The sequence below is a fragment of the Sturnus vulgaris genome, chromosome 7, assembly GCF_052056855.1.
Source record: "Sturnus vulgaris isolate bStuVul1 chromosome 7, bStuVul1.hap1, whole genome shotgun sequence".
Taxonomy (NCBI): domain Eukaryota; kingdom Metazoa; phylum Chordata; class Aves; order Passeriformes; family Sturnidae; genus Sturnus; species Sturnus vulgaris.
Genome location: NC_142249.1, coordinates 4,052,136 through 4,076,339, shown reverse-complemented (window position 1 = coordinate 4,076,339; position 24,204 = coordinate 4,052,136). Strand labels below are relative to the sequence as shown.

General features: G+C 48.4%; 1 protein-coding gene across 7 annotated transcripts in view; it reads left to right on the top strand.

The window, feature by feature from the left end:
- HDAC4 (histone deacetylase 4) overlaps nucleotides 1-24,204 on the top strand; it is a 170,095-nt gene that overhangs the window by 88,328 nt on the left and 57,563 nt on the right. For 5 of the 7 annotated variants that reach the window (XM_014889888.2, XM_088167565.1, XM_088167567.1 and 2 more), the window contains exons 4-7: nucleotides 774-1,018; nucleotides 11,608-11,758; nucleotides 14,653-14,773; nucleotides 19,433-19,554. In XM_014889888.2, coding sequence (XP_014745374.1) covers nucleotides 774-1,018; nucleotides 11,608-11,758; nucleotides 14,653-14,773; nucleotides 19,433-19,554 — 639 coding nt within the window. The remainder of the gene's footprint in view (nucleotides 1-773; nucleotides 1,019-11,607; nucleotides 11,759-14,652; nucleotides 14,774-19,432; nucleotides 19,555-24,204) is intronic. The other 2 variants (XM_088167569.1, XM_088167570.1) reach the window with 1 other exon arrangement.

Sequence of the window (24,204 nt, the reverse complement as noted above, 5' to 3'; positions counted from 1 at the left end):
GAAGGAATTGTTCCCTGTGAGGGTGGGCAGGCCCTGGCACAGGGTGCCCAGAGAAGCTGTGGCTGTCCCTGGAACCCTGGAATTGTCCCAGGCCAGGTTGGACGCTGGGGCTTGGAGCAGCCTGGGACAGTGGAAGGTGTCCCTGCCCATGGCAGGGGAGGCACTGGATGGGATTTGAAGTCCCTCCCAAGCCAAACCTGTTTGGGATTTATTTTACAACACATCATGGTTTTCTGCCTGAGTTTCTTAAAGGGAGAGCCTCAAGTTCCTGATCAGGGCAGTCCATCAGTTCATCCATCACAAGTCAGGATTAATCCTTTCTGTGAAGTCTGGGATTACTCTTTATCCTCCTTGTTTCCAGTGATGCTGGATGAGTGGAACAGAGGTGTGTGTGTGTGTGTTTGGAAAGCATGGATGGGTCATACATGATGTTCCTTGCTTGCAGCAAACACACGGGTTTGTAGGAGGTGGTACCTGGTGGAAAACTTGTCAATCCCTGAATTCCTGTAGTCCTTGGTTACCCCTAAAGGAATGCCGTGAGTTTCATGGTGCTGCTCTTCATTTAGACCATGGCTCCTCCATCCTTTGCTGGGTTAGGAATGCACTCAGTCCTGCAGCTGAGGAGCACAGGTCAGACCATGGCTCCTCCATCCTTTGCTGGATTAGGAATGCACTCAGCCCTGCAGCCGAGGAGCACAGGTCAGACCATGGCTCCTCCATCCTTTGCTGGATTAGGAATGCACTCAGCCCTGCTCTTGTGTTCTGCCCCGCAGTTGACGTGAGCACAGCCCTGCCCTTGCAAGTGGCGCCGAGCTCGGTGCCCATGGACCTGCGGCTGGACCACCAGTTCCCCATGCCGGTGACGGAGCCCACGCTGCGCGAGCAGCAGCTGCAGCAGGAGCTGCTGGCCCTCAAGCAGAAGCAGCAGATCCAGAGGCAGATCCTGATCGCAGAGTTCCAGCGGCAGCATGAGCAGCTCTCCCGGCAGCACGAGGCGCAGCTGCACGAGCACATCAAGGTAAGGGTGGCTGGGGACGAGGGGATTGTGGAATTGTTGAGGTGGGAAAAGCCTTCCAGGATCGTCCGTTCCAGCCATCAACCCAGCAGCACCTCCGCGTTCCCCGAGCACTGCATCCCACACAACTTCTGAACAGTTCCAGGCATGGTGGCTCCACCACTGCCCTGGAGAACCTGTTCCAATGCCTGGCCACTGTTTCACAGAAGATATTTTCCCTAATCTCCAATCTGAGCTTTTCCTGGCATGACTTGAGGCTGTTTCCTTATTGTCCTGTCCTTTGCTCTCCACCCTCCTGTGCAAAGCCAGAAGGGCCCAACTGAGCCTCCTTTTCTCTAGGCTAAGCCACTTTCCCAACTCCCTCAGTTGCTCCTGGGGCTCCAGACCCTTCTCCAGCTGGGCTCCCTGCCCTGGGCACAGAAAATGCCTCAGTGGAATTGCCCCCAGCAGGAGGTTACCTGTTACCGTGGTCACACTTTTTGGGAGCAGTGGCACAGGAGCTTCTCGGGACGTTTGCTGTCAGCACAAGCTGCAGACGGAGCTGTGGGGGCTGTGAGGGGGCTGCAGGAATAGAGAGTGCAGGGACAGTGCCTACAGGTAGGCCTGGACACGTTCACATTTTTTGGAATTAAGGCACCAAGCAGGTGCTTTGCCCTGCTTGGGACAGGGAGGAAACACTAGGCAGGGTCAGTGGGCAGTCCAGTCTGGAAGATGGCTGTTGCAGAGTGAAAACATGAGACATTATATAAATATTTCCCAGTGCTGGACTATTGCTATGGCAACGTAAGCTTTCCGAATTGGTAATAGGCTCCTTTTTTCAAAGGGGGATTAGTGCTGCACATGGTAAATAGCCTTAATGTAATATTAAAAAGCAACCTCGATTCAACCTTATATAACTTTCATTTCAATACAAAATGCATGTCAGATTGGGGAAGATGGGATTAAAAGTTAATGGGGTGTTATTTACAGACTTCTTAGTAAAGAGAGGAGCTGGGCTTTGTGAGAAGTGTCCCTGTTTGAGGCTGGATTAACAGCAAACGCCCCTGTGCCTTGGTGAGTCCTCTCTGCTGGTGCCAGGGCAGAGGTGAGGAGGTGCCTGGGAGTGAATATATTTATATATGGATGCACAATGTGTGCATCTCTGGGTGTGTCTATGGAACGCTGACGTTTCTGTAGTTGCACGTTTGCCCACGGCTGGCGCAAGCACTCGGGGCGGGGGGAAGGATGGGGAATTCCTGTGACAAATGTTTCCATTATTCCCTTGTAATTGCCTGTGCCTGTAGTTATTTGTCTATGAAAAGTCAGGCAGGCTTGTTCCCATTGAATGGCCAAGCTCAAAGCACTGGTGATAGGAACATATTTGCTCTCATTTATGTCAAAGCTCTGACTGGCTCTGCTCAAAATCTGTGTAAGGAGGAAGCTGAGCTCTAATTCTGGGATGTCACAGTGCATCCAGCCCATTAGGTAATGAAGTTCTTCATCTCCTATGTAAGCTTGGCTAAATGAGAGCCTTAAAATAGGGGTGATACAATCCTGTACCAAAGGGTGGCCTGCAAGGTGATCTCTGAGGGTATTAAGTGTTTCAGTGGGACCAGAATTGCTTTAAAAATCAAACAGCCTCTTATTGAAATAAACCCTGTGATGCCTCACAAAGAAAATAACCCTCAAACCCTACCCCAGCATGTTACTGTGGTGCATTCTCTGGGAAAACATCCTGCTTGTCTCTGTGCGCAGGAGTCAGCCCACGTTTAGGTGACTCTTAGGACTGGCAACTGTGTAAAATCCAGTGGCTATGAGTGCAGGCAAGCAATTATTTTGCCCAGAGAATTCAAATGTATAACTTTAAATTTCGACTTGGAGCTGCCCAGCTCATGAAGAAAGCAGAGTGGGGATGTTAAAGCAAATAAAACCCATTTATCTTCTGCAATTGAAGCACTTGAGCTGTGCAGTTTGGTATAGAAACAGTCCCGGGTGAAGATGCAGATCTCTTTTTGGAGAAATTTAGTTGTTCTGGTTTTTTTTTTTTTTTTTTATTTAGTCATACAGGCATGAACACCCCATGGCAGGGGTTGGGAATGGGATGAGATTTAAGGTCCCCTCCCAACCCAAACCATTCTGTAATTCCGTGATTCTGTGATTCTGTGATAACGTTAAACTCACAATTGCTTTGGAAACTGCTTCTGTGAAGGGAGGATATTTTCTGCATTCCACTCTGTTCTGTGTATGTGGTACTGTCTACAATTGATTACTTTGACTTTTTCCCCTGCAGCCTGGCATCCACCATTTTAATCAACGAGTGCAAAGCATTTATTTCCTAGAATCCCTGAAAGCTTTGGGCTGGGAGGGACACGGAGGACCATCTAATTCCAACCCCCTGCCATGGGCAGGGACACCTTCCATTATCCCAGGCTGCTCCAAGCCCCAATGTCCAGCTGGCCCTGGACACTTCCAGGGATCCAGGGGCAGCCACAGCTTCTCTGGGCACCCTGTGCCAAGGCCTGCCCACCCTCCCAGGGAACAATTCCTTCCCAATATCCCATCCATCCCTGCCTTCTGGCAGTGGGAAGCCATTCCCTGTGTCCTGTCCCTCCATCCCTTATCTCCAGTCCCTCTCCAGCTCTTCTGGAGCCCCTTCAGGCTCTGGAAGGGGCTCTGAGCTCTCCCTGGAGCCTTCCCTTCTCCAGGTGAACACCCCCAGCTCTCCCAGCTGGTGAAGCTTTCAAACAGCTCCTTTGTTTCCAGTGTTGACTCCTTTGCCGATACAGGAGAAATCGTGGTTTGGGGTTGTTTTATTTCTTTCATTGCCGTGGTGTTGGTGGAACAGAGGAACTGGTCTGACTTGACAGAACACCCCTGCATCCCACCCCCCAGGAGTGTGAGGAACGCTTAAGTGAGTGAAGTTTGGCCTGGAAAATGCTGGCATGATTGCCTGTTTTTCTATCCCAGTAGATAACTTTTTCCTATTGAGAGCTGAAGTTTTGGCTTTTTCCAGAGCTTGGAATTGCTTCCATCAGCTTGGTTTTAATCATCTGACCTAGTGCAGGAGGAGAAGGCGATGACTGCCCGAACATGTGATCCTTCCCCTGGCATGTCCCAGTCCTTGCTTTTATAGACATTGTGTTTTGGTCTTCACGTAAAAGTGACAGATTCCCCAAGATGGTGCAAGATGGAGAGAGCCAGGAAATGAGTGAAACAATATTTGTGGAAGGGCTCTATAATGTCTATAATGGACAGAGCTCGGCACAGGGGAGGAGGGGAAGGGTAAGGAGAAAACCCAGGCATGGAGAGTAGGGGGAATGGCTTTGAACTGACAGTAAGTTTAGTTTGGATATTAAGAGGAAATCAGTGATGAGGCAGAGGGCTTGGAGCAAACTGCTCTAGTGGGAGATGTCCCTGCCCACAGCAGGGGGTTGGAATGGGATGAGCTTTAAGGTCCCTCCGAACCCAAAGCATTCCGTGGCGATTCTGTGAAAACCCTGACATGTTTTGGGGAAAATAAGCTGAGCCTCTTGAAGGCTTCACACCATACGGAGCAGGGCAGGCTGTTTCTTTCACAGCTCCCGAGCAGCTCTGCAGATGGCCCAGGCCTGACTCCGGGAAGCGCCAAGGGAGAGGCGCCGGCGGCTGCTCCTCTCTCCTGTAGCCACTCACCTTCAGCCAGGCGGATTTTCCACTCCTCCGTGCATCGCCAGATGTGGGACAATATTTATGGCCTTCAAATCTGCCTTCCTGAACGAAACCAAGAAGGCAATAAGGGGCCTGGCTCTTGGGTGAGATGGTGGAAAGCCTCTCCGCAGGTCCCGCTGCAAGCTTTGCCTGACCTTTGGTTGCGGAGGAACCGGCAGGGAATTCTTTCCTTTATGAGTCACTCATTCCCAGCCAAGATCAGCTGGAAGTTACCAGAAGCTTTTCCGTTTGCCCTTTTGGTCAAGGGCTGGATGGAAGAGGAGCAGGATGGGTGCTTTGGCAGGGCCAGAGGCACCTCAGGCACTGTGAGCTCAGAGGGGAGGGAAGGACGTCGTGGGGAATGTGGTTCATCTGCTCGGTCCGAGCTTGGAGCAGAGCTCTTCCCAGCTCTGGCTGTTTTATAGCCACAGCCGGAAACTTCTCGGGGATGCTGACGCACGTCGGTGGTGGGATAACAGCACAGGCAAGCAGCTGAGCCTCCCAGCTCCTCATTGGCCTGAAATCCTCCTCACCCACGGGTGTGCAATCCCATTCCCAATTTTCCCACCCTCTGAGAAAGGACTGTGTGCATCCCTAGCACAGGGAGTGCTGGGCCGTGCATCCAACATAGACAGGATGGGCAGGGAAGCAGCAGCAGGGAAAGGAGCTTTGTGAGGATGTTTGCTGTGCAGTGGTCCTGAAATTGTTCTCTTTCCCCAAACAGAATGAATTCCTATGTTGAGTGAAGGATAGTAGCACATCTGAGGGATCAGCCTCTAGTTCAGAGACACAGGGTGAAACTCCTGGGCCATTCCTTTGGTTTCAGGGAGTGAAAATCTTTCAGGGAATCTTCCAGACAGATTTTGCTGTGCTGTAAAGAAATATAATTCTTTCCCAAAGATGTCTAGACTTGATAGTTGTCATGTTGTTGCTGAAGGGAGAAGCTGCTTCTTGCTTTCATGTGCAGCCACCTGCCCATGGAATGGCAGGTTTGCCTGCAGGATGCCCCTGGAGCTGCTCAAGGCCAGGCTGGATGGGACTGTGGTGGAAGGTGTCGCTGCCCATGGCAGGGAGTGGAACTGGATCATCTTTAAGGCCCCTCCCAAACCAACCCAGCCCAGCCCATTCCATGATTCCGTGGTAGCTCACAGGGCCCAAATCACATAGTCCTTTAGTGGGGCTGCTCTCAGCATAGCCCTAGCAGTGCCCAGAGCTTCTCTTTGGTGGCCTCTCCATGCTGATTCCATGTTGATTCCTGCTCAGCAGGGAAAGCTGGGTGTGTTTCGGTTCTGCTGCTGGGGTTGGTGTCGTCTGCTGATTCTCTGTGGCACCTTCCCCATGTCCCCAGGAATGCTGCTGGCAGCAACGTGGCTCCTGCAGAGCACCCGCTTCCCTTGGATTCCAGAAGGGCCAACTTCCATCCCAGCCCCTGATATCCCAGCTCCCGTTCCTGGCCTGTCTTCCTGCAGAAGCCAGCATGGAGGGGCTCCCTCCGCTCCTCTGTTTCTGTGCCACTCTTCCGCAGCACGCCCTCTCCTCGCAGCCCGTGTCCCTTTCAAGAGGAACTTGAAAAGCCCAGAGATACCAGGTGTCTGCTTCTGTCTGGATTCCAGGATGACAGGATTATTCATCTTAGGAAGCTGCAGCTGGGTACAGTCAGTGGTAAAAGACCAGACTGAACATTTTGTGCCTCGTTACTACTTGAACGCCTTGGAACTCGCGCTATTTCCAGACGGCTTCCTGTTCTTTCTCAGTGACCTTGCCTCACTTTTCTGGCACACTGAGCCCACTCCAAAACTTACACCTTAGATCCTGCAAAACTTAACTTCTGATGGCAGCAACCCTGGGGAAAACTTTTGGAAGATCAGAGCATTCGTTCCCTTTGAAGGGGGTGGGTGGTGACTTTTCCTCTGCCTCAAAGTCAGGATCTTTTGTGAGAGTGGTGAGGACAAGCCTGCACACGGAGGGGTGGGTTCTGTCAACAAATCCATGGAGCAGCTTGGACACCGTTTGCCCCATCTCTTGGTTGATATCCCTGCATCAGGCTGGGATAATTCAAACATCTTCCTGCAATCCAAGCAGGAGTGAAGCTGGAGTGCTCATCCAGGGAAATTTGTCTGCTCTGGGCCTTACAGACCTACTGGAAATTGGTAGAAGAAATGTTTTCCTTCGGTTTCTTCTGAGATGGGCCACTGTTGGTTGGCTGGAAGGAGCACAATGGGAGCTCCAGATTTTTCTGGAGTAAAATACGTGTGGGGCACCATGGTTATTTTTTGGTCAGTTTGGAATCTCAAAGTAAATGTCAGCAGAAGGGATGTTTTGGCAGCTTCCACACCCGGATGTTCAACTCCAATTTTATCTTATTTTTGAACTTAGAAAACAATTGGAAGTAGTCAAAGAGAACACAGAGGATCAGTGCATGAATATGAAGCGAAATGTGGGATTTTTTCCCACAGTGAAAACATGGGATCTTATCACCTGGAGCTGGCGGAAAGGAAACCTCACCGTCAGTCCCAGTCCTGAGACGCTTTAGCCTCCTAAACCCGAGCACCAGACGTTCTCAGTAGGATGTGTCTGACTGAGATCAGTCTCCTGCCCAGGGAGCTGCTGGCTGGGAGGAATTGTTTCCATGTGAAAAATTCCCTGCCCATGGGAATTTCTGGCACAGGATTAGCCGGCTGTCAGCTGCCCAATGGCAGGAAGGGGATATGTGGGATGCATGTCCCAGAAAAGAGATGAGAGGTGCTCTTCTCCCAGATCTTTGTGTCTTGGCTGCTGCTGGAAGCCACGATGTTCCCCCCTGCCTGTCTGCCAGCACAGCTGATTTATTCTGCCCAGTGCTCCAGGAGATATCCCAAACAGGCTGCCACAGAGCCAAGAGAGTGGATCCTGAAACTGGAGCCACAGCCTGAGACTTCAGTAAACAGGATAGGGGGAATATGAGGCACAGCGTCCAGCCAGCGTTGGGATCGCTGTGAAACAACCCAACAGAGCAGTGCTCCCAGAAATCCCTCTCACAGAAATCCATCTCCCAGAAATCCCAGCACCTGTGCTTTGCTCCCACCCGTAGCCAAAGGTTTTTTGGGGCATGATTTGATGTGTACTTTCTTGGAGAGTTTTTCTTCATCCTCAGCTATGTCTTGACTTTATTTTTACAGAGCCTGAGCCCAAAGATCATTTTGAATACATGATTTAAGCCCCCAAAACTGTAGAATTTGGCCAGGACAGGTGGCAGAAGAACGTTTGTCTGATATCCCCCCATGCTGGAGCTGATCTCAGGTGTGGATTGAGATGCAAGTTGGGAGCTGGACACAGCTACCTTGCGTGCCAGGGAATATTTATCATCCAGAAGTGTTCTAACTGCTGTTCACCCAGGCTTGTGCTTATCTCCACAATTACTTTGCTCTCTCTTCCACTAATTGCAGCTATTCAAAATATCTCTTATAAACACCCAGGAGCCAGTCTGAGCTGGGGGGGGGGGGGGGGGGCAGGAAGGATCTCTGTGCTTGGCTTCTTGTTTGGCAGCTGGAGGAGTGGTTGTGGAAGTCCTAATGCAACATGTCTCTGTGAAATCCATCCTTCTTCTCTCTGGGAAATGGGATCCTGGTGTCAGCAGTCCATGCTTCCCGGGAGAGCACTGCAAAGACTAAAGAGAACCATTTTATCTGCATTTCCCTTAAAAAGAGGTTTGTCTGTGACAGTTGCCCTACTGATAAGGTGTCAGTCCCCCTCCCAGGCAGACAAGCTGGAGCACTGAAGACAATTGAGGAATGTGGTGGCAAAATCCTCTGGATTGCCAAGTCCTCACGGTAGGCTTATGGTTGATAAATACCTGGAAATGCTCTGCATTCTCCCTGTTACCTTTATTAATATTAATTTATGCTAAGGGAGCACCAGCAACACTAACTGCAGGTACAGTTGAACATTTGTGCAGTTTTCAGAAATAGTGGGACCACTGACATTAAGCATATGCAGGAATCCCCATAGTTATGAATATTTACAAATATTGATTTTGGCAAGAGCACCTAATTCAGGTATTCTGAGCTCCCTAATGCAGCGTGTGTGTGTCAGTCACACAGTGCTCCTCGGACTCGGGGCTGAGTTAGTCTCAGATCCAGGGATTTCCCTTGGTGAATCACTTTGTAATGAAATGTCAGTGTTTGGCAAATACAGCTGGGGAATAAACCCCCTGCCCCAGCTGTGTGTGATGAACACACAGGGTCTGAGTGGGCAGTGTCTGTTCAAATTTGCTTTAAGTGAAACTGATGTTTTTCCTGACACCCCAACAGCCCCACCCTGAGCATCCCTGGCAGCGCTGTCCAAACGCTCTTCCAGCTCTGGCAGCCTCGGGGCCGTGCCTGTTCCCAGCCTGGGCAGTGCCCAGCACCCTCTGGGGGAAGAACCTTTCCCTGATCTCCAGCCTAAATTTCTGTTTCCCTATAACACTCCTGGTAAGTGTGGAGAAATAGCCCTGAGAGGACACCTGAATGGGTTTTATTTTTCCATTTTCCCAGGCTACAGCAGACACCAACAGTGATTTCTTTTCATTTTTCATGGGTACAATTGGAGATGTGGCTTCATTATTTTTTTTTTAAATTTTCTTTTCCAACTTTGAAACCATTTGAAAAACTATATTAAGAATAGGCTTTATGGAAACCGGGGTCAAAATGAGCAGAGACAATACATCCCTAATGAAACTTCCCTAAACCATCCAGCGACAAATTGGGCTTTTCATTCCCGTTTCACTCCAGATGTCAATGAAAGCACAGCTCCTTCTAAAGCAGCCTAATGTATGTAAACCATCGCAGGAAGCAGAGCCTGCAGAGCCTAGGAGACTGCAGATGGAGAGAAAAGGCTCCTGATTCCATAAAAATAACAAAACCTGTTTTACCATATTGTGCATTAAATATTGTTCATTTGCATACTTTCCATGGCGAGGTTCTCAAAGCCCACCATGTGGTGGACTTGTTGGAAGTCGGGAAAGAGACTCTTTCCCCAAATGGAGACGTGTTAGTAGAAGCTGCTGCTTAATTAGAAAACAAAAATAGCTGGTTTCCTCTATTTTTTTCCTCCTTTTCTAGGTTTTTTTTTTTTTTCAGTGTGGATTTTTGGTTGTTTACATATAATTCAATAGAATTAGAAGGAGAAGCATAGGTGCAGTCACTGCAAAATAACTGGATTTCTGGTGTTTTACAACAGCCTGCCTGCTTGGAGCAGGCAGCAGCAGGGATTCCTCCATGGAGAGTTTCCAGCAGATAGCCAGGCAGATTATAAATACCTCTTAGATTGTTTTTTTGCATCTTTATATAGAATGACGTGATTTTATTTGTATTTATTGTGCATCCCTGGCTGAAGCATTGGGTGGTGCAAGTGTGCAATGCCACAAATTATTCAGAGGAGCCTAGAATATCCAGAGATGGAAGGCTCTCACAAGGATCATCAAGTCCAACTCCTGGCCTGCACAGGAATCTCAACTAAAGGGATTAAAAGGAAGATGTGCTTAAGGAGAGGGAAAAACTTTGAGGCGGGATTCTTGTGCGTGCAGGAACCGGCAGGGTTTGGAGAAGGATAGATTGAGATGTTCTTGGAGAGAGCAGCTTCCCTGTCCTAGCAGCCATGGCTTGGACCATGCCCATAGCAGTTCTGATCTTTGGGGTCCCTTCCAAGGCAAACCATGGCACAGCTCTGTGCTCCCGACCCCTCTGGGCCTCGGGGGTTCTGCGGGAGCCGTGGGTGGTATCGGAGCACAGGCCCCCATTAAGCACGGCCCCGGAGAGCTCGGGGCCCGGCGGCTGCCAGCTCCCCCGTCAATCCCTCGGTTTATAAGCTGCCAACGTAAAGAGTGCGGGCTGGGCGCCGTCCTCCGCAGCTTCTGGAGGGCTCCGGAGGCCCCGACATTCCAGGGGTTTGCGGGAGGCCCGGGAGCGGCCCCCGCGCTCGGGCCCGGCCTGCGCCTCGCTGGGCAGGGCGCAGATGGACCCGGGAGGTGGGAATGGATGCTGCTCCGAGGAAAAGTGGGTTTTAGCCCCACGGAGATCCCTTTGCTCCTCTGCAGCCTGCTGGGATGTGGTGTTTGTCACCTGCTTTTCCACAGCTTGGAAGGACACGGGGCATCCCCTGGGGGTGTCCCCTTCAAACTGCCACCCTCAATCCCATGGGGATCCCCTCTGCACCCAAACAGGGGGCTCTGGGCTGGGATATCCCCTTTACACCCAAACAGGGATCCCTGGGCTGGGGGATCCCCTCTGCACCCAAACAAGGGGCTCTGTGCTGGGGGATGCACCCCAAATTCCCCAGGTGGGGACACTGACACCTCCCAGCTGCTGGGACTTGGGGAGCCCAGGGGGGACTTGCACAGGGGCAGGAGCCTTTGGTGCTTCCAGCCTTGAATGTCCAATCTGAAGGAAGCTTTGCAAATAATTACCTTAGTTAGACATCATGTCTCCTGATTATTCCCATGAATATGGGTGAGTTGAGAGGGCCAGGGAAGAATCCTTCCTGGAGAAATTGTTGAGGGAATTATTTTTTTTTTATCTATTGGAACAATTCTTTTTATAATTAATCATGGAGTCTCAGCGTGATTTGAGTTGGATGGGACATTAAATTGCATCTCGTTCCATCCTCAGCCATGGGCAGGGACACCTCCCACTACCCCAGGTTGCTCCAAGCCCCATCCAGCCTGGCCTGGAACACTTCCAAGGATGGGGCAGCCATAATTTCTACATTTCTCTGTGCAACAAATAATATTGAGAGTGCCCTAGTGGGGTTTTATTTAAAATTAGGCGATGGAGATAAAAGGAGGCCCATGCTTGTCCTTCTTTCCATGAATGAAACACTGTCATTGTCAGCTGCCTGCAGTCTCTGCTTTGGCTCTGGGAAGGCTGATGGTGTTAATTTGCTCCTTTATCCTGTTCCCTTCTCTGCAGCAGCAGCAGGAGATGCTGGCCATGAAGCATCAGCAGGAGCTCTTGGAGCACCAGAGGAAGTTGGAGCAGCACAGACAGGAGCAGGAGCTGGAGAAGCAGCACCGAGAGCAGAAATTGCAGCAGCTGAAGAACAAAGAGAAAGGGAAAGAGAGTAAGTGGCCAGAGCACCACTCCTTTGGGTGTATGGGAGCCATGGAGAAGCCTCAGAAAGCTGGAGGAACCTCCCTGAGGGCACGGAGAGCTTGTGGGAATTGAGGGGAAGAAACGCGTTTCTCTGCTTTATCTTCATTTTTGTCTTACTAAATGCCATTTTAGCGTTTTTCAAAAGGAAGCGTATCCTCTCTTCCCTTGATTTAACATTTTTTGAAGTATTTTTGGCAGCATTCCTAATGGAGGCAGAATATTAAGCCCATAAAATACACCAGATGCACGCTGCACTCCTTTTCTCTTTCTGCTGCTCTGAATTTCACTCTTTTTAAGACATAGCAGTTCTCAGCTCTCCCCTTTTTGAAGCGTTTCCATTCATGAGGGGATTTTTTTCAGGAGGTTACAGCTTGTGGGTGCCTTCCCCACTGTGTGTCATTATGCACTTGAGGAGATCATTGTGGCCTCACAATGTCCCTTATCAGAGACACTCTGGGCTGCTTGTTTGGGCTTTTTCTGCAAGTGAATGGGGGGGAGGAAAAAACCTCAAAATACCTCGTCTGGTTTCACCATGGGAGAAGTGGTGGAAGGAAGATGGGATGCTGGCTGGGAACTGGGAGTAAGATAAAGCTCCAAGAACTTTTTCAATAGGAAAAAAATGGGGTCTGGGAGACCTTTTGAAGTGCTAGGAAGACCAGAGGTTCAGAATACCTAAGCATTTCCACTTCCTCCTGCTGCTCACATCATGTTGATGTTTGGTCCATATTTTGCTGGGCCTCTCCTCAGAAGAGATACCTGGCCATGCTCATTAAAGTGATCTGATAAGAAATTAAAATGCCTGAATCGCTAGAAAATCGGATCAAAGCATCTTTTGGGTGAAACACAGAGGTGTAGAGGAAAAAAAAACAGAATTTGGGGATGTTGTAAGTTGAAGATCCTGTTCCCATGGCTACAGTTTCATTTTTAAATTACTTTTTATTTAAGAAGTGCTGTGGTGTAGAATCATTATCACACCTCAGCTCTTAAGGATACTTAAGTTATTTTTCTCACATCACAAAATTTGGCAAAGAGAAGCTAAAATTGTCCTGATCTGAAATATGAAGAGAGTGTGAGAGAGGTGGAGTTTGTTCTCCTTCTTTGTTAACACCTCTGCTCTGAAGTCAGGCTGGGAGAGCTGGGGATGCTTACCTGGAGGAGGGAAAGCTCCAGGGAGAGCTCAGAGCCCCTTCCCGGGCCTAAAGGGACTCCAGGAGAGCTGGAGAGGGACTGGGGACAAGGGATGGAGGGACAGGACACAGGGAATGGCTTCCCACTGCCAGAGGGCAGGGATGGATGGGATATTGGGAAGGAATTGTTCCCTGGGAGGGTGGGCAGGCCCTGTCACAGGGTGCCCAGAGAAGCTGTGGCTGCCCCTGGATCCCTGGGAGTGTCCAAGGCCAGGCTGGACATTGGGGCTTGGAGCAGCCTGGGACAGTGGAAGGTGTCCCTGACCATGGCACAGAGTTGAAATTGGATGATCCTTAGGGTCCCTTCCAGCCCCAAGCTCTCTGAGGTTCTATGATATCTTTCAGCTTCCAGTAAAGGAGGTGAGCCTTACACTCCAAAAATATTGAACTTCAAGTCTTCTAAGGAGCAGGTTTATGTCAAACTGACAGAACACAGCCAGATTTGAGTGTTCTAAGGATGCTAATGGATTAAGGATGACACATTTTGGAGGGAGAAGGCTTTCAAACATGGATTTGTCACGTCTTCTGCTCCTCTAGAACTAATCTCCAGCTAGTCTCGTGAACTTTCCACCAAATCTGTGTTCGTGGAGCTGGTGAGAAATGCAGGGCTCCAAAAAAAGGGAATTTTCTCACCTTGGTGTTTGAACCGTTTTACACCTCCAGGCAGTGCCAGGCAGTGGGAATGCTGCAGCTCCCTGCTCCTGGGGAGAGCCCAGGAATTGTTCTCCCAGCATGTTAAACGTCACCTCGTCATCGAGCAGGGCATAGGAGACGAGTACATGGCAGGGGGATCTTTTAGTTCTTGTTCCCAGCGGAGCAGGCAGCTTCCCTGGCCTTTTCCTTTCCTCCCAGCCCAGATATTTTCCGTTGGAGCTCCTGCCTTACGCCACGGTGTGGATGAACCATCATTTTCCACGTGTCCCCTTGCCAAACTTGGGATGCATTGCTCCATCAGGAGCCCTGCCTGGGAGTCTGGCCTGTCAAGCCGATGATCACTGGGATCCATCATAACAGGAGAACAGCCTGCTCTCCATTGTGCAGGAAATCATGATTAGGGATTACACAGTTGACATTTTAGCTCTGCAGAATGACTGACTCTCTTTTTTTTAATTTTTTTTTAAGTGTTAGGTTTTCTATTTGAAGCGAGAGCTTGTAAATGAAGCGAAATGTTACGTCGGTTGTGGTGTGCACAGAGACTTGGGAACAAAGAGGTCCCTGTTTACAGGAGTTTTCAAGACAAAACCTACACATGAGCCACTGGGCTCATTCCCCTTTTGCTTTTAGATGCGACATTTAACAACTTGAGGGTGCACAAGACCCCTTTTCTTAAATAGCTTTGGTTCAAAGAGAGCTGGGATACCCCGGACAAGTGCTTTATTCTGAGCATGCTTCTATGCAAGTGTAACATCCTCTTCTGGTGAAATAAACCCAATTTCATCTCTGTTTTCAAACATAACTTGTGATTCTGTGCCAAGCTAAAGGGATAAAAAGGGAGAGCTCCTTACTGGAGGCACTTTGTTCTTCTCTCTTTGAAAGCAAAGTTCTGGGTTTTTTTGGACTGGAAATGAAAGATTCGATTTGAGATCTGCTTTAGAAATTTAAAATTCCTTCAAGTATGTGCATTGATTTAATGACCCTTTTTAATTTTTTTTAATTTTTTTTTTTTCAATCGCAGGTGCAGTGGCAAGCACAGAAGTGAAGATGAAATTGCAGGAGTTTGTGTTGAACAAGAAGAAGGCTCTGGCCCACCGAAATCTCAACCACTGCATATCCAGTGACCCTCGCTTCTGGTACGGGTAAGTGGTGCTGGGCTTTCTGCAGGGCTCAGCCAGTGCCACCTTTGTCTCCAGTTCCCTGAGGGAACAGGCCTGATGTGCTGGTGGGATGAGCCAGAGCAGTGATAGGAACACTGTGCATTCCCGAAATGTGTTTTCCAGAGGGTTCCAGTGTGAGTGCTGTGACAGTCACGGTGCTCTGTGTGTAGGGAGAGGTCCTTGTGTTATCTGTAATCCACAGTTATTCAAACTCACAAGTTCTGCAGTCAGAGCTCAGCTTTTATAAGTCCTCCAGCTTTTCACCCACGATTTGATCCCACCTGGTGTTGTAAAACTCGAGCTTTAGTCAAATGAGGAATAGTTTTTTATGTTCAGGAGCTGCAATTTGGGGATCCTTGTGCGTTCCTTCCAACTCAGGTTATTTTATGATTTAGTGAATTCCTGCAGCTCAGGATAGTTAAGTGCATTTTAAAGCTTTTAATGCTTACTGCTCTTAATCTCTCAAAGTTGGAAGTTTTGTGTACTTCACTCTTACTGGAAACATCCAGTGGGTCCAGTCTGCACTTTTAAACACAACTGCCCCAACATCTCTGTTTTCAACTGAAAATACTCAACTGCTGGTCTCTAGTTTCAGTTTCAGAAACTTTTTCATTGTACTAAAGACAATTAGAAAATTTGATGTGACTTGGAAGTTTCCACTGCTGTGATTTTGTCACTGTCTTTATTAAATAAAAGACCAAAGTGCTTTGGATGTTGGCTTTAGTGACCTTAAAATTCATGAAATTTTGAGTTACAAAAGTAATTTCATTTTGCCATGAAATTCGTGTTCAGGCCGAGGCACTGACAGTGTTTTAAGTCTTAAGAAATGAACGTGTGTACAGGGAGGATGAGGTCATAGCCAGAAGATGTTTCCAAATTCCAGAAACTGAGCTGCAATGAAATTTGAAAGCTATCCCAGCTCTGAGCCAGGACAGAAATGCTGAAGTGGAGTTGGCAGAAGAATTCAGATGTTATTGGAGGCAAAGTGAGATTGAGCAGTTTTAATACGTCTCTGAAAATCTAATCTGAGAGTTGGGGATTTCATTAAAGGTGGTTGAAGACTCTGCCTCCATTTCTTTAAAAGTTGGTTGAAATTACAGTTAATGCAGGAGTGGTACAAGGTCAGTTAGAATTCAGGGTGCCCAGAGAAGCTGTGGCTGCCCCTGGATCCCTGGAAGTGTCCAAGGTTGGACACTGGGGCTTGGAGCAGCCTGGGACAGTGGAAGGTGTCCCTGCCCATGGCATGGGGTGGCAGTGGATGGACTTTAAGGTCCCTTCCCACCCAAAACATCCTGAGATTCTTCATGAAGCAGAGACAATGCACAAACCATTGCACAAGGATTTCAGGTCGTGCCATCCCCTCATTTTCCATCTGTTTTGTGGTGGTGTGAGGATTAGTGTCCTGGATTCTAACCTAAGATGGACAAAGCCTTGAGGCCTCACAGCTCTTTCTCAGTGCTGAATCGTGGAGGGCAGATGGCAGCAGCACAGGATTTTTTAAAATGCACCCTTCACTTGTTAAGGCAGAAGTTGAAGATCTTTTTCCTTTCCATTCTATTAAAAAAAAATCTTTTTTTTTTTTTTTTTTCAAAAGGAGAATCAACCTTTAAATTCCTGACATATTAGTATTTATTTATATGGCATCTCATAGGTTACCAGCTGAGCTCTGGAGGCATTGCTGTCCCCACATAGCTGTGCTGTGATGCAGTTGGGTGGTGGTTGGGTTGAGCGGGGCTCGCGGGAGATCCGCTCCACGCTCCCACTGTGAGCAGGCGAGGCAATTAAGTGGTAACAGATGCTGGGAGAGCCTCTTGAAGCAACACGCCTGCTTTTAAGCACTTCCCTTGGTCTTATTAAGGTTTGTGAATTCCCTTTTTTAAAAAAAAAAAAAAAAAAAAAGATGGAAAGTGTTGCTTGGGGAAAAAAAACTCTCCTAAGGGTATTGAGCACCATGATGGTCTGACGTCAGTGGCTGTGACAGGAAAAATGTTCTGCTGGCATGGAATCACAGAGGTATTAGAGCTGGAAAAGACCTCTAGGACAATGTATCATCCCTGGAAATGCTCAAGGCCAGGTTGGACAGGGCTTGGAGAACCTGGGATGGTGGAAGGGGTGAACAAAGTGGTCTTTAATGTCCCTTCCAGCCCAAACCACTCTGGGATTTTATGATAGGCAGCAGCAGAGGAAGTTCTCTGGAGCTGCATTGTCAGGCTGTCCTTCCCCTGGATTCTGAACCCACTGGGCAGCCCAGCTCCCAGGAATTTCTTCTGTCTGTGATTCCCCTGGAAAGCTGTCAGCAGTGCTTGGGAAGCAGCCACTCTATGTGCTAGCAGCCATGAAAGGGAGTTTAACTGAATATTTGCATGGTGGAGAGGTAGAGAGGTACAAATATACTTTAGATTACACATTAAATTATACATTGAATGATCCCAACATCCACGGGTGTGAACACAAAACGTTCCAGCACAGGTCTGAATGTATATTCAGTGCACCTTGCTGAACATGATTGAAGGATGAAATATCAAATCATGGAATGGTTAAGGTTGGAAAAGACCTCCAAAATCATGGCTCCAAACTTTCTGTTTGTGCACGTGGGTGTTTGAAGGAGCTCAGGGGCAGGGAATGTCTTGAATGAAGGGATGTGCTTTCAGGAATGCCTGCAAGCTCTGTGCAGTGTCCAGTTTCCTCTCCTCCCAAAGCTCTAGCATTCCTGAAGGGGCATGCAGACCAGTGCATGCTGCTGGGAGCTGCGTCAGACCCCAGTCCTGGAGCCAGGGAATGTATTCCTGTTTGCAGAGCTCAATATCTGTCATTCAGCAGCCCTGGAGCACATCTAAACAGGCCCTTTGAATTCCTGCACATTTCCTGACAAAGGGATGAAAATAGCTTCAATGTACTCGATTGTGCTGCTTAGGTCATGATTAAAAAAAAAAAAAAAAAAAGGAAAAGAAAAAGGAGGGGGGAAAAAAAGATGTCTGTTGCTTATATAGAGCCAAAAATGTCATTGTGGACTAGATGGAGCTCAGGGCTCTTGGATCACAGCATCCAGGATTCCTGGGAGTGAAACATCTCTGCATGCTGCCTTCCCATGGAATGAGCAGATCCCGGCAGAAAAAAACTATGTCTCTTCCCAGTAGGGACTTTTCTTTTTTTTTTTTTTTTTTTTTTTTTTTTTTTTTTTTTTTTTTAGTTTGGCTCTGTTTTGATTGCAGGTGAAGGCTGAAGTGTGCATGGGGGCATTCAGGGGTGGGAATGTGGCACAGTACAGGGTGGGTGTGGGAAACACAGACCTGCAAGAGCCCCAAAAATAATTTTTGAAATCTGGATAATGAAGAGGGAGGACTGGGAAACCGCAGTCATTCATACTTCCAGAGTCCTAAAATGGTTTGGGTTGAAGGGACCCTAAAGACCATCCCCTTCTGCCCCCTGCCACAGGCAGACACACTTCCCACTAGAAGGACTGTGGGAGTAGAAAATGTTGATGCTCAAACAAAATTTGCAGAGGATTTGGGTTTTTTCTTTTTGGTAATTATATAGAAAATTCAATGTGTTTTCCTAGTATTTCATTAGCCCCTTATTTTTTGATTTTTTTTTGCTTTAACTTGCAGTGGAATTGATGCTCTGGATCTCAGCAAACAGCCAACTTCTGAGTTGAGCTTGCCCTCAAGGGATTAGTACTGCTCAAGAAATGGTGTGAATTTGTGCAATTTTCAGCTGGGAATGGCTCCTTGAAGAACCTTTCATAGGAGAATATTTTCAGCTTGGTTTTTAGGCAGAATAACATTTTTAAAAATCTCTTTTTTTAAAACAAAATGCTTCCTTTTCATCATCCCAAATCCTTTAGTATTCAGAAGAAATAGGGGGTTTAAATTCTGTTTATTTAAAGTGAAGTTGTGAGAGCCCAGTGAGTGTCACCTGCATGGCTAAATCAGTTGTTCTGCTGACTGGAGCCTTCTCCCAGGCTGGTGGAGCTCCTGAGAAACAGCAGAGCTGGGCACAAGTCATTAAGCAGGAAAGATGCAGCCAACAAACTGGTAGGAGGCTGAGAAAACTCATTCATTATTTAATATCCTCAGCAAACAGACTGTAATTTACTTCCAGCAGCCTGCTCAAACAAAGCCATAAATTATCATCTCGGGGAAGTTCAGCTGGGAAGGTGCTGAGTGTTTTGGCCCCGTCTCTGCTGAGCTCCTGGGGTGGGAGGACAGGCAGGAGGAAAGGCAGGGGGCCACCTGTGTGGTATGGCTGCTGCTGGCCAGGTTCAGTGCTTCAGCCTTGGACTCTGCTAAACCTGGGCTTTATTTTGGGGAGGGAAATGATTCATTTGGGCTGAAGTTGAGGCCTCATCTGTGCTGAGATTCAGGAACACGACTTAGCAAAACTCTAACCCAGGTTACAGTCTTAGAATTTTTACTCAAGGTTAAATGCCTGCATGAGCTGAGCTAGGGTGGAGTCTTACACTAAAAACTAAGTTAATTACCTTCCTGTATATCGAATTTTAGTGGTTTTTTTGTAGGAATGCTCAGGAGGAGAAAGCCAGAGCCTTTGCCTGCTCCCCGAGGTGGCAGGCGCTGTGCTCGTCCCCTCTGCGTGCCGCCGGTGTAAAGCTTGTCCCTTCTCCTTCTCTTTCCTTCTGTGCAGGAAGACCCAGCACAGCTCTCTGGACCAGAGCTCCCCACCCCAAAGTGGCGTCTCCGGCACCTACAACCACCCAGTCCTGGGGATGTATGATTCCAAAGACGACTTCCCACTCAGAAAAACAGGTAGGGCTGCCCTCCTCTCACTGCGCTGCTGACCGTCGCGCTCGGCCCTCTCATCTGATTCTCCTGAAAGAGAAGGGATGTTGCCAAAAAGCTGGAGATTCCAGGCTGTGCTTTGTTTCCCAAGCCCCCTCTCCATCTACTCCCCCTTCACCTGTCACTGTACTCCCGGTGTCCCAGGGAGCCTGGGGCTGCTCTGGGCTCTGTGCGGAGTGCGGGTGGCAGCGGAGCCGCATGTCAAAGTTTGGGAGATGTTTTCCCAAACCCAAAGCTCCTGCAGAGATCCACGTGTCTCCAGCCCAAGTGTGCTTTACTGAGTGAGGAAAGTACTGAGAATAAGTTCATTTCTTGGGGGATTTGCATTTTATGTACGAGTTTGTACCTGAGGTAAATAAGGAGGTTTGTGCCAGGGCTTCTTACGAGGGTTTGGTTCACACCTAGACAGTCCTCTCTCAGTCTGGCCTTTCTCTGCACGGTGGCTGAGCAGGTCAGTTATTCCTCAAGCCTGTCTTATGTCAACCAGGTTGTTTGGCTTGGCCATGCTCCTCAGCTCTGTAGCACATGCCTGAGCCAGCACAGCCTGGGCTCCCAACCCAGCCAGCTCGGGGCTGCTGCCTTCGGGGAACGGCACAGCTCCCAGAGCTCAGCCTCGCTCAGGGAGCAGTTCTGCTCACTGGCCGTGCTGAGAATCACTTCAGGACAGCGAAAAAAGCTTCTCTGCAAAGATCACACAGTCATCAGGGTTGGAAAAGCCCTCTAAGATCATCCAACCTTCAACCAGCAGTGCGAAGGCTGCCTCTAACCCATGGCCCCAAGTGCCACATCCAGAGGTTTTTAAAACATCTTCAGTGATGGTGACTCCACCACTGCCCTTGCCAGCCTGTTCCAATGCCTGACCAGCCTTTCAGTGATTAAATTTTCCTCTTTTGGGAATGTCTCACTAAGAACCATAGCACCTGCCCTGCTGGATGCATTCCCATCTGTGCAGTTGTCTCCATTCCCCCTTGAGTTGGTTGCTTGACAAGTAACGAACCCTTCAGCTGCACAGGAACCCATTCAAAAATTGGATCCAAGCTGTAGGTTTTCCCTGAGAAAGGTGCTCCTGTGTCTTTGGGGGTGGTACTTTTGACTGTGCCCTTCGTGGAGGACTCCAAAGCCAAGCTTAGAAAACTGGATTTGCTGAAGGACAGGGCATCCTCACTAAACCTGGGTAGTGGTGGAGCTCCCAGGCTACCCTGGGGAATCACAGTCTTTCCACTCAGGGAAGCATCCCTTGGCACCAAACCTACCACTTAGGGCCTGTAGGCAGCCTGATTCCTAGAGATTTTCCTGTGCCTTGTGATGCCAGGTGATCCGTTCCTACCCTGTTAGCATTCCCACAGTAAAAATGAGCTTTGACATGCTCCCAAACCTGCCTGGCTCATCACCTCAGGGCACCTTGTCAGATTGGCTTTGAGCAGCAGTCGCACTTCTTGCTCCCAGTGTCCTAGAAGGGAATTCCTGCAGGAAAAGGAAGGCATCTGCATATCTCACCCTGTGCCGCTTCCCAAACTGGGATCTCACCAAAGCTCCTGCTGAATGAACTCCTGCTGTCAGACAGGGGGAATTAAGGATGATAAATGGAGCTAATCACATTATTAAAGAGTGGAAGCCACCAAGCCCATTGTTGTTTTCCAGCAGATTTTGGTTTTCCCAGAACACTGGTGCTCGTTCTTTTTGGGCACCAGCATTAATCTCCTGGGCACTGGTCTGGGATGCAAACGAGTTCACTTTTGTAAGGTTCAGGGGAGAATTTTTTTTTTCATTGTTTTCTTTTATTTTCCTTTCAACACAACAGCACGTCAGGCTCTGGCACAGCAATATCCTGCAGAATTCCCAGTGCCAAGAATGTTAAGTTGCTTGGAGAAGAAAGGCTCCTGAACAGTCTGGTGTAAACAAAAGGCAGGGAAGGCTGGAGCCCATCCTAAATAAAGTTCTTTATTACGGGTGAGCTTTTCAGATTTTTGGCACCAGGCGATGCTCTGGCTTTGTGTTGGTAATTTAAAACCGCCATATCGTGTAGTCCAATTTTATTAAATTTGATTAAATATTTGCAGCTCAAATAACAGAGCCCATCACAATACAGCTCTGATTACCAGGGCTGGAATCCAACCAGCACCGTTGCTGGGGAGAGGGCTGCTTAGGGGGTGGTGGGAAGGCAGTTGGAATTACCATTTCTCCCAGTCTGCAGAGCTGGGAGTGTGTCCTGCAGGTTGAGACATTTTTGGGAAGAATAAATATTCCCCATCCCTGGAAGCGTTCCAGGTCAGTGTTGGACAGGGCTTGGAGGGAAGATGTCCCTGCACATGGCAGGGGATTGGAACAAGGTGAGCTTTAAGGTCCCTCCCATCCCAAACTATTCCATGATTCGATCAGATTTGCCATTTCCCTGCATTTTAGCAATACTCTGTCTTTACTCTTATTTCAAGCGTCCTGATGGTCCCAGGTTGTGGCAGAGAGAGGATGTGCAGGAGTGATCTCTCAGGGTGCTTGAAAGCCTTCAGCAGAGGGAAGAGTTAGCTCCTGCAGCGTGCTCCTGATGCCCCCCCATGCCCTGAATTCCAACTCTCAATGATTTGTTTTTCTAAATTATGCTCCAGTTTCTTGACTGTTTTGTTTCAGCCAAATTGTTTTCCTGGTGCAATTACTAATTGCTTGAATCCTGTTCTTAGCCTGGCTGGGGGATTAATTTCACTCTGCTCCCCCTCTCCAAGCACTGTGGGGCTTTTCTTTTTTTTTTTTTTTTTTTTTTTTCACTGACCTAAGATCAGTTTGGTTGGTGCTGCTCCTGCCTTTGCTGTTAAATACCCGGATTAGCACAAGGATTTTTATTTCCCCTTTTGGGGACTTTACTTTGTTCTGTGTAGGATTTAGTGTTGGAGTTTTATTGACAGCTTTTGTGAGGGAAAATTCTAAGTGACCTTTTCTGCTCCCAGCACAAGGTTGATGTCTCCCAAATGTACTAACATTAGTTATGTGCTACACTGGGGTCCTGTAAGGAAAATCTCTGGAGAATCCTCACAGAGTGATTTTAGACTCTGAGTTGGGCCACCCTGTTTTGATAACCCCGAGTTGTTTGTCAACACCTTTCTTGGAGCTGCTGAAGTGGGTTTTAGCAGAGCTTTTCAGTTTTGCATTTCCAAGGAATCTTGTCCTCGTTTTCTCCCTGGGAACAAGGTTGTTGATGGCATTCCCTGCTTTCTGAAATTTGAGCAGTGGATGTATTAGAACATGCTGTTACTTAGAAAGCTAACACCACCGCCATCATGCAGATTTAAAGGGAATTATTTCACTTCTTAACATGTTTTTCCTCTTGGACTTGATCTTAGAGGGCTTTTCCAACATAAATGATTGTGTGACTCCACAATTCTTTTTTTTCCATGCAAAAGAGAGGAGCCTGAGAGAGGACATCATCCATGATCCCATGATATTGTTGGTATTAGAGAAAACTGGAGTTGTTTGGGTATTATTTGCAGCTAAGCAGGTGAAATTGCTGTGAACTTGTTGAATTTAGAAAGAAATAAAAGGGAAAATGAAAGGATTTGTCAACAATTATAATGCTGCATTTGTCAAGGAAAGCATAATGTCCCTCTGAGCTGGTTCTGATTATTGGAGTGTTTGGAGTGGTTTGTTTTAGGACAAAAGGTTGTTTGGAGGAAAATAGACTAGTCAGAAACCCTGGTGTAATGTGGGAGTATAATCCAGAGGAAATCTTGGAGCTCTGTGTGGCATGGAGTGTCACTCCTGTTCAAGAGCATCTCTGCCTTCCCACCCACGCTGTCCTTGCAGCCAGCATGGTTGGAAGCCTGGCTTCCCACAGACCCACGCACTGAGAGGAGGCCCTGACCCCCAGAGAAATCCCTGCTGGAAATACCCTGGCCTGCTTTAAGTCTGTCTGCTCCAAAAATAACACTTAGCTTGGTTCTTGGGGAGGATTTCTTCACTGAAAGAGTGGTCAGGCACTGGAACAGACTGCCTGGGGCAGTGGTGGAATCACCATCCCGGTAAGTGTTCAAAAAACGGGATGTGGCACTGGGGGATATGGTTTGTGGTGGTGATGGATTGATGGTTGGGCTTGGTCATCTCTGAGGTCTTGTCCAGCCTTAAGGATTGTGGAATCATGAAGACACTTCTTGTGAGTGGTGTGCCAAAACAGAAACCTCTTCCAGGAGTAGGCCAAACAAAATCTTGTGGTTTAGTGTCACCTTTGGAGGATCCCAGTCATTCAGGGAACTCATCTTCCTCCTCCTCCTTGGTCCTCCCAGCTCCATCTCTGCTTCCCAGGGGCCTGCACTGCTCATAGAATCCCAGGATTGGGTTGGAGGGAACCTCAAAGCTCATTCCATTCCATCCCCTGCCATTCCAGGGGCTCCTTCCACTATCCCAGGTTGCTCCAAGACCTGTCCAGCCTGGCCTTGGATCTGCCAGGGATCCAGGGGCAGCCACAGCTTCTCATGGAAAACTGTGCCAGGGCCTGCCCACCCTCACAGCCAAGAATTTCTTCCCATTATCCCATCTAAACCCTTTCTCTCCTTCAGCTTAAGCTCCCTCTCCTCATGGAATTTTCTCATGGATGTTGGAAGGGAGACAGGTAATTCTGTTGGCTTTTGCCTG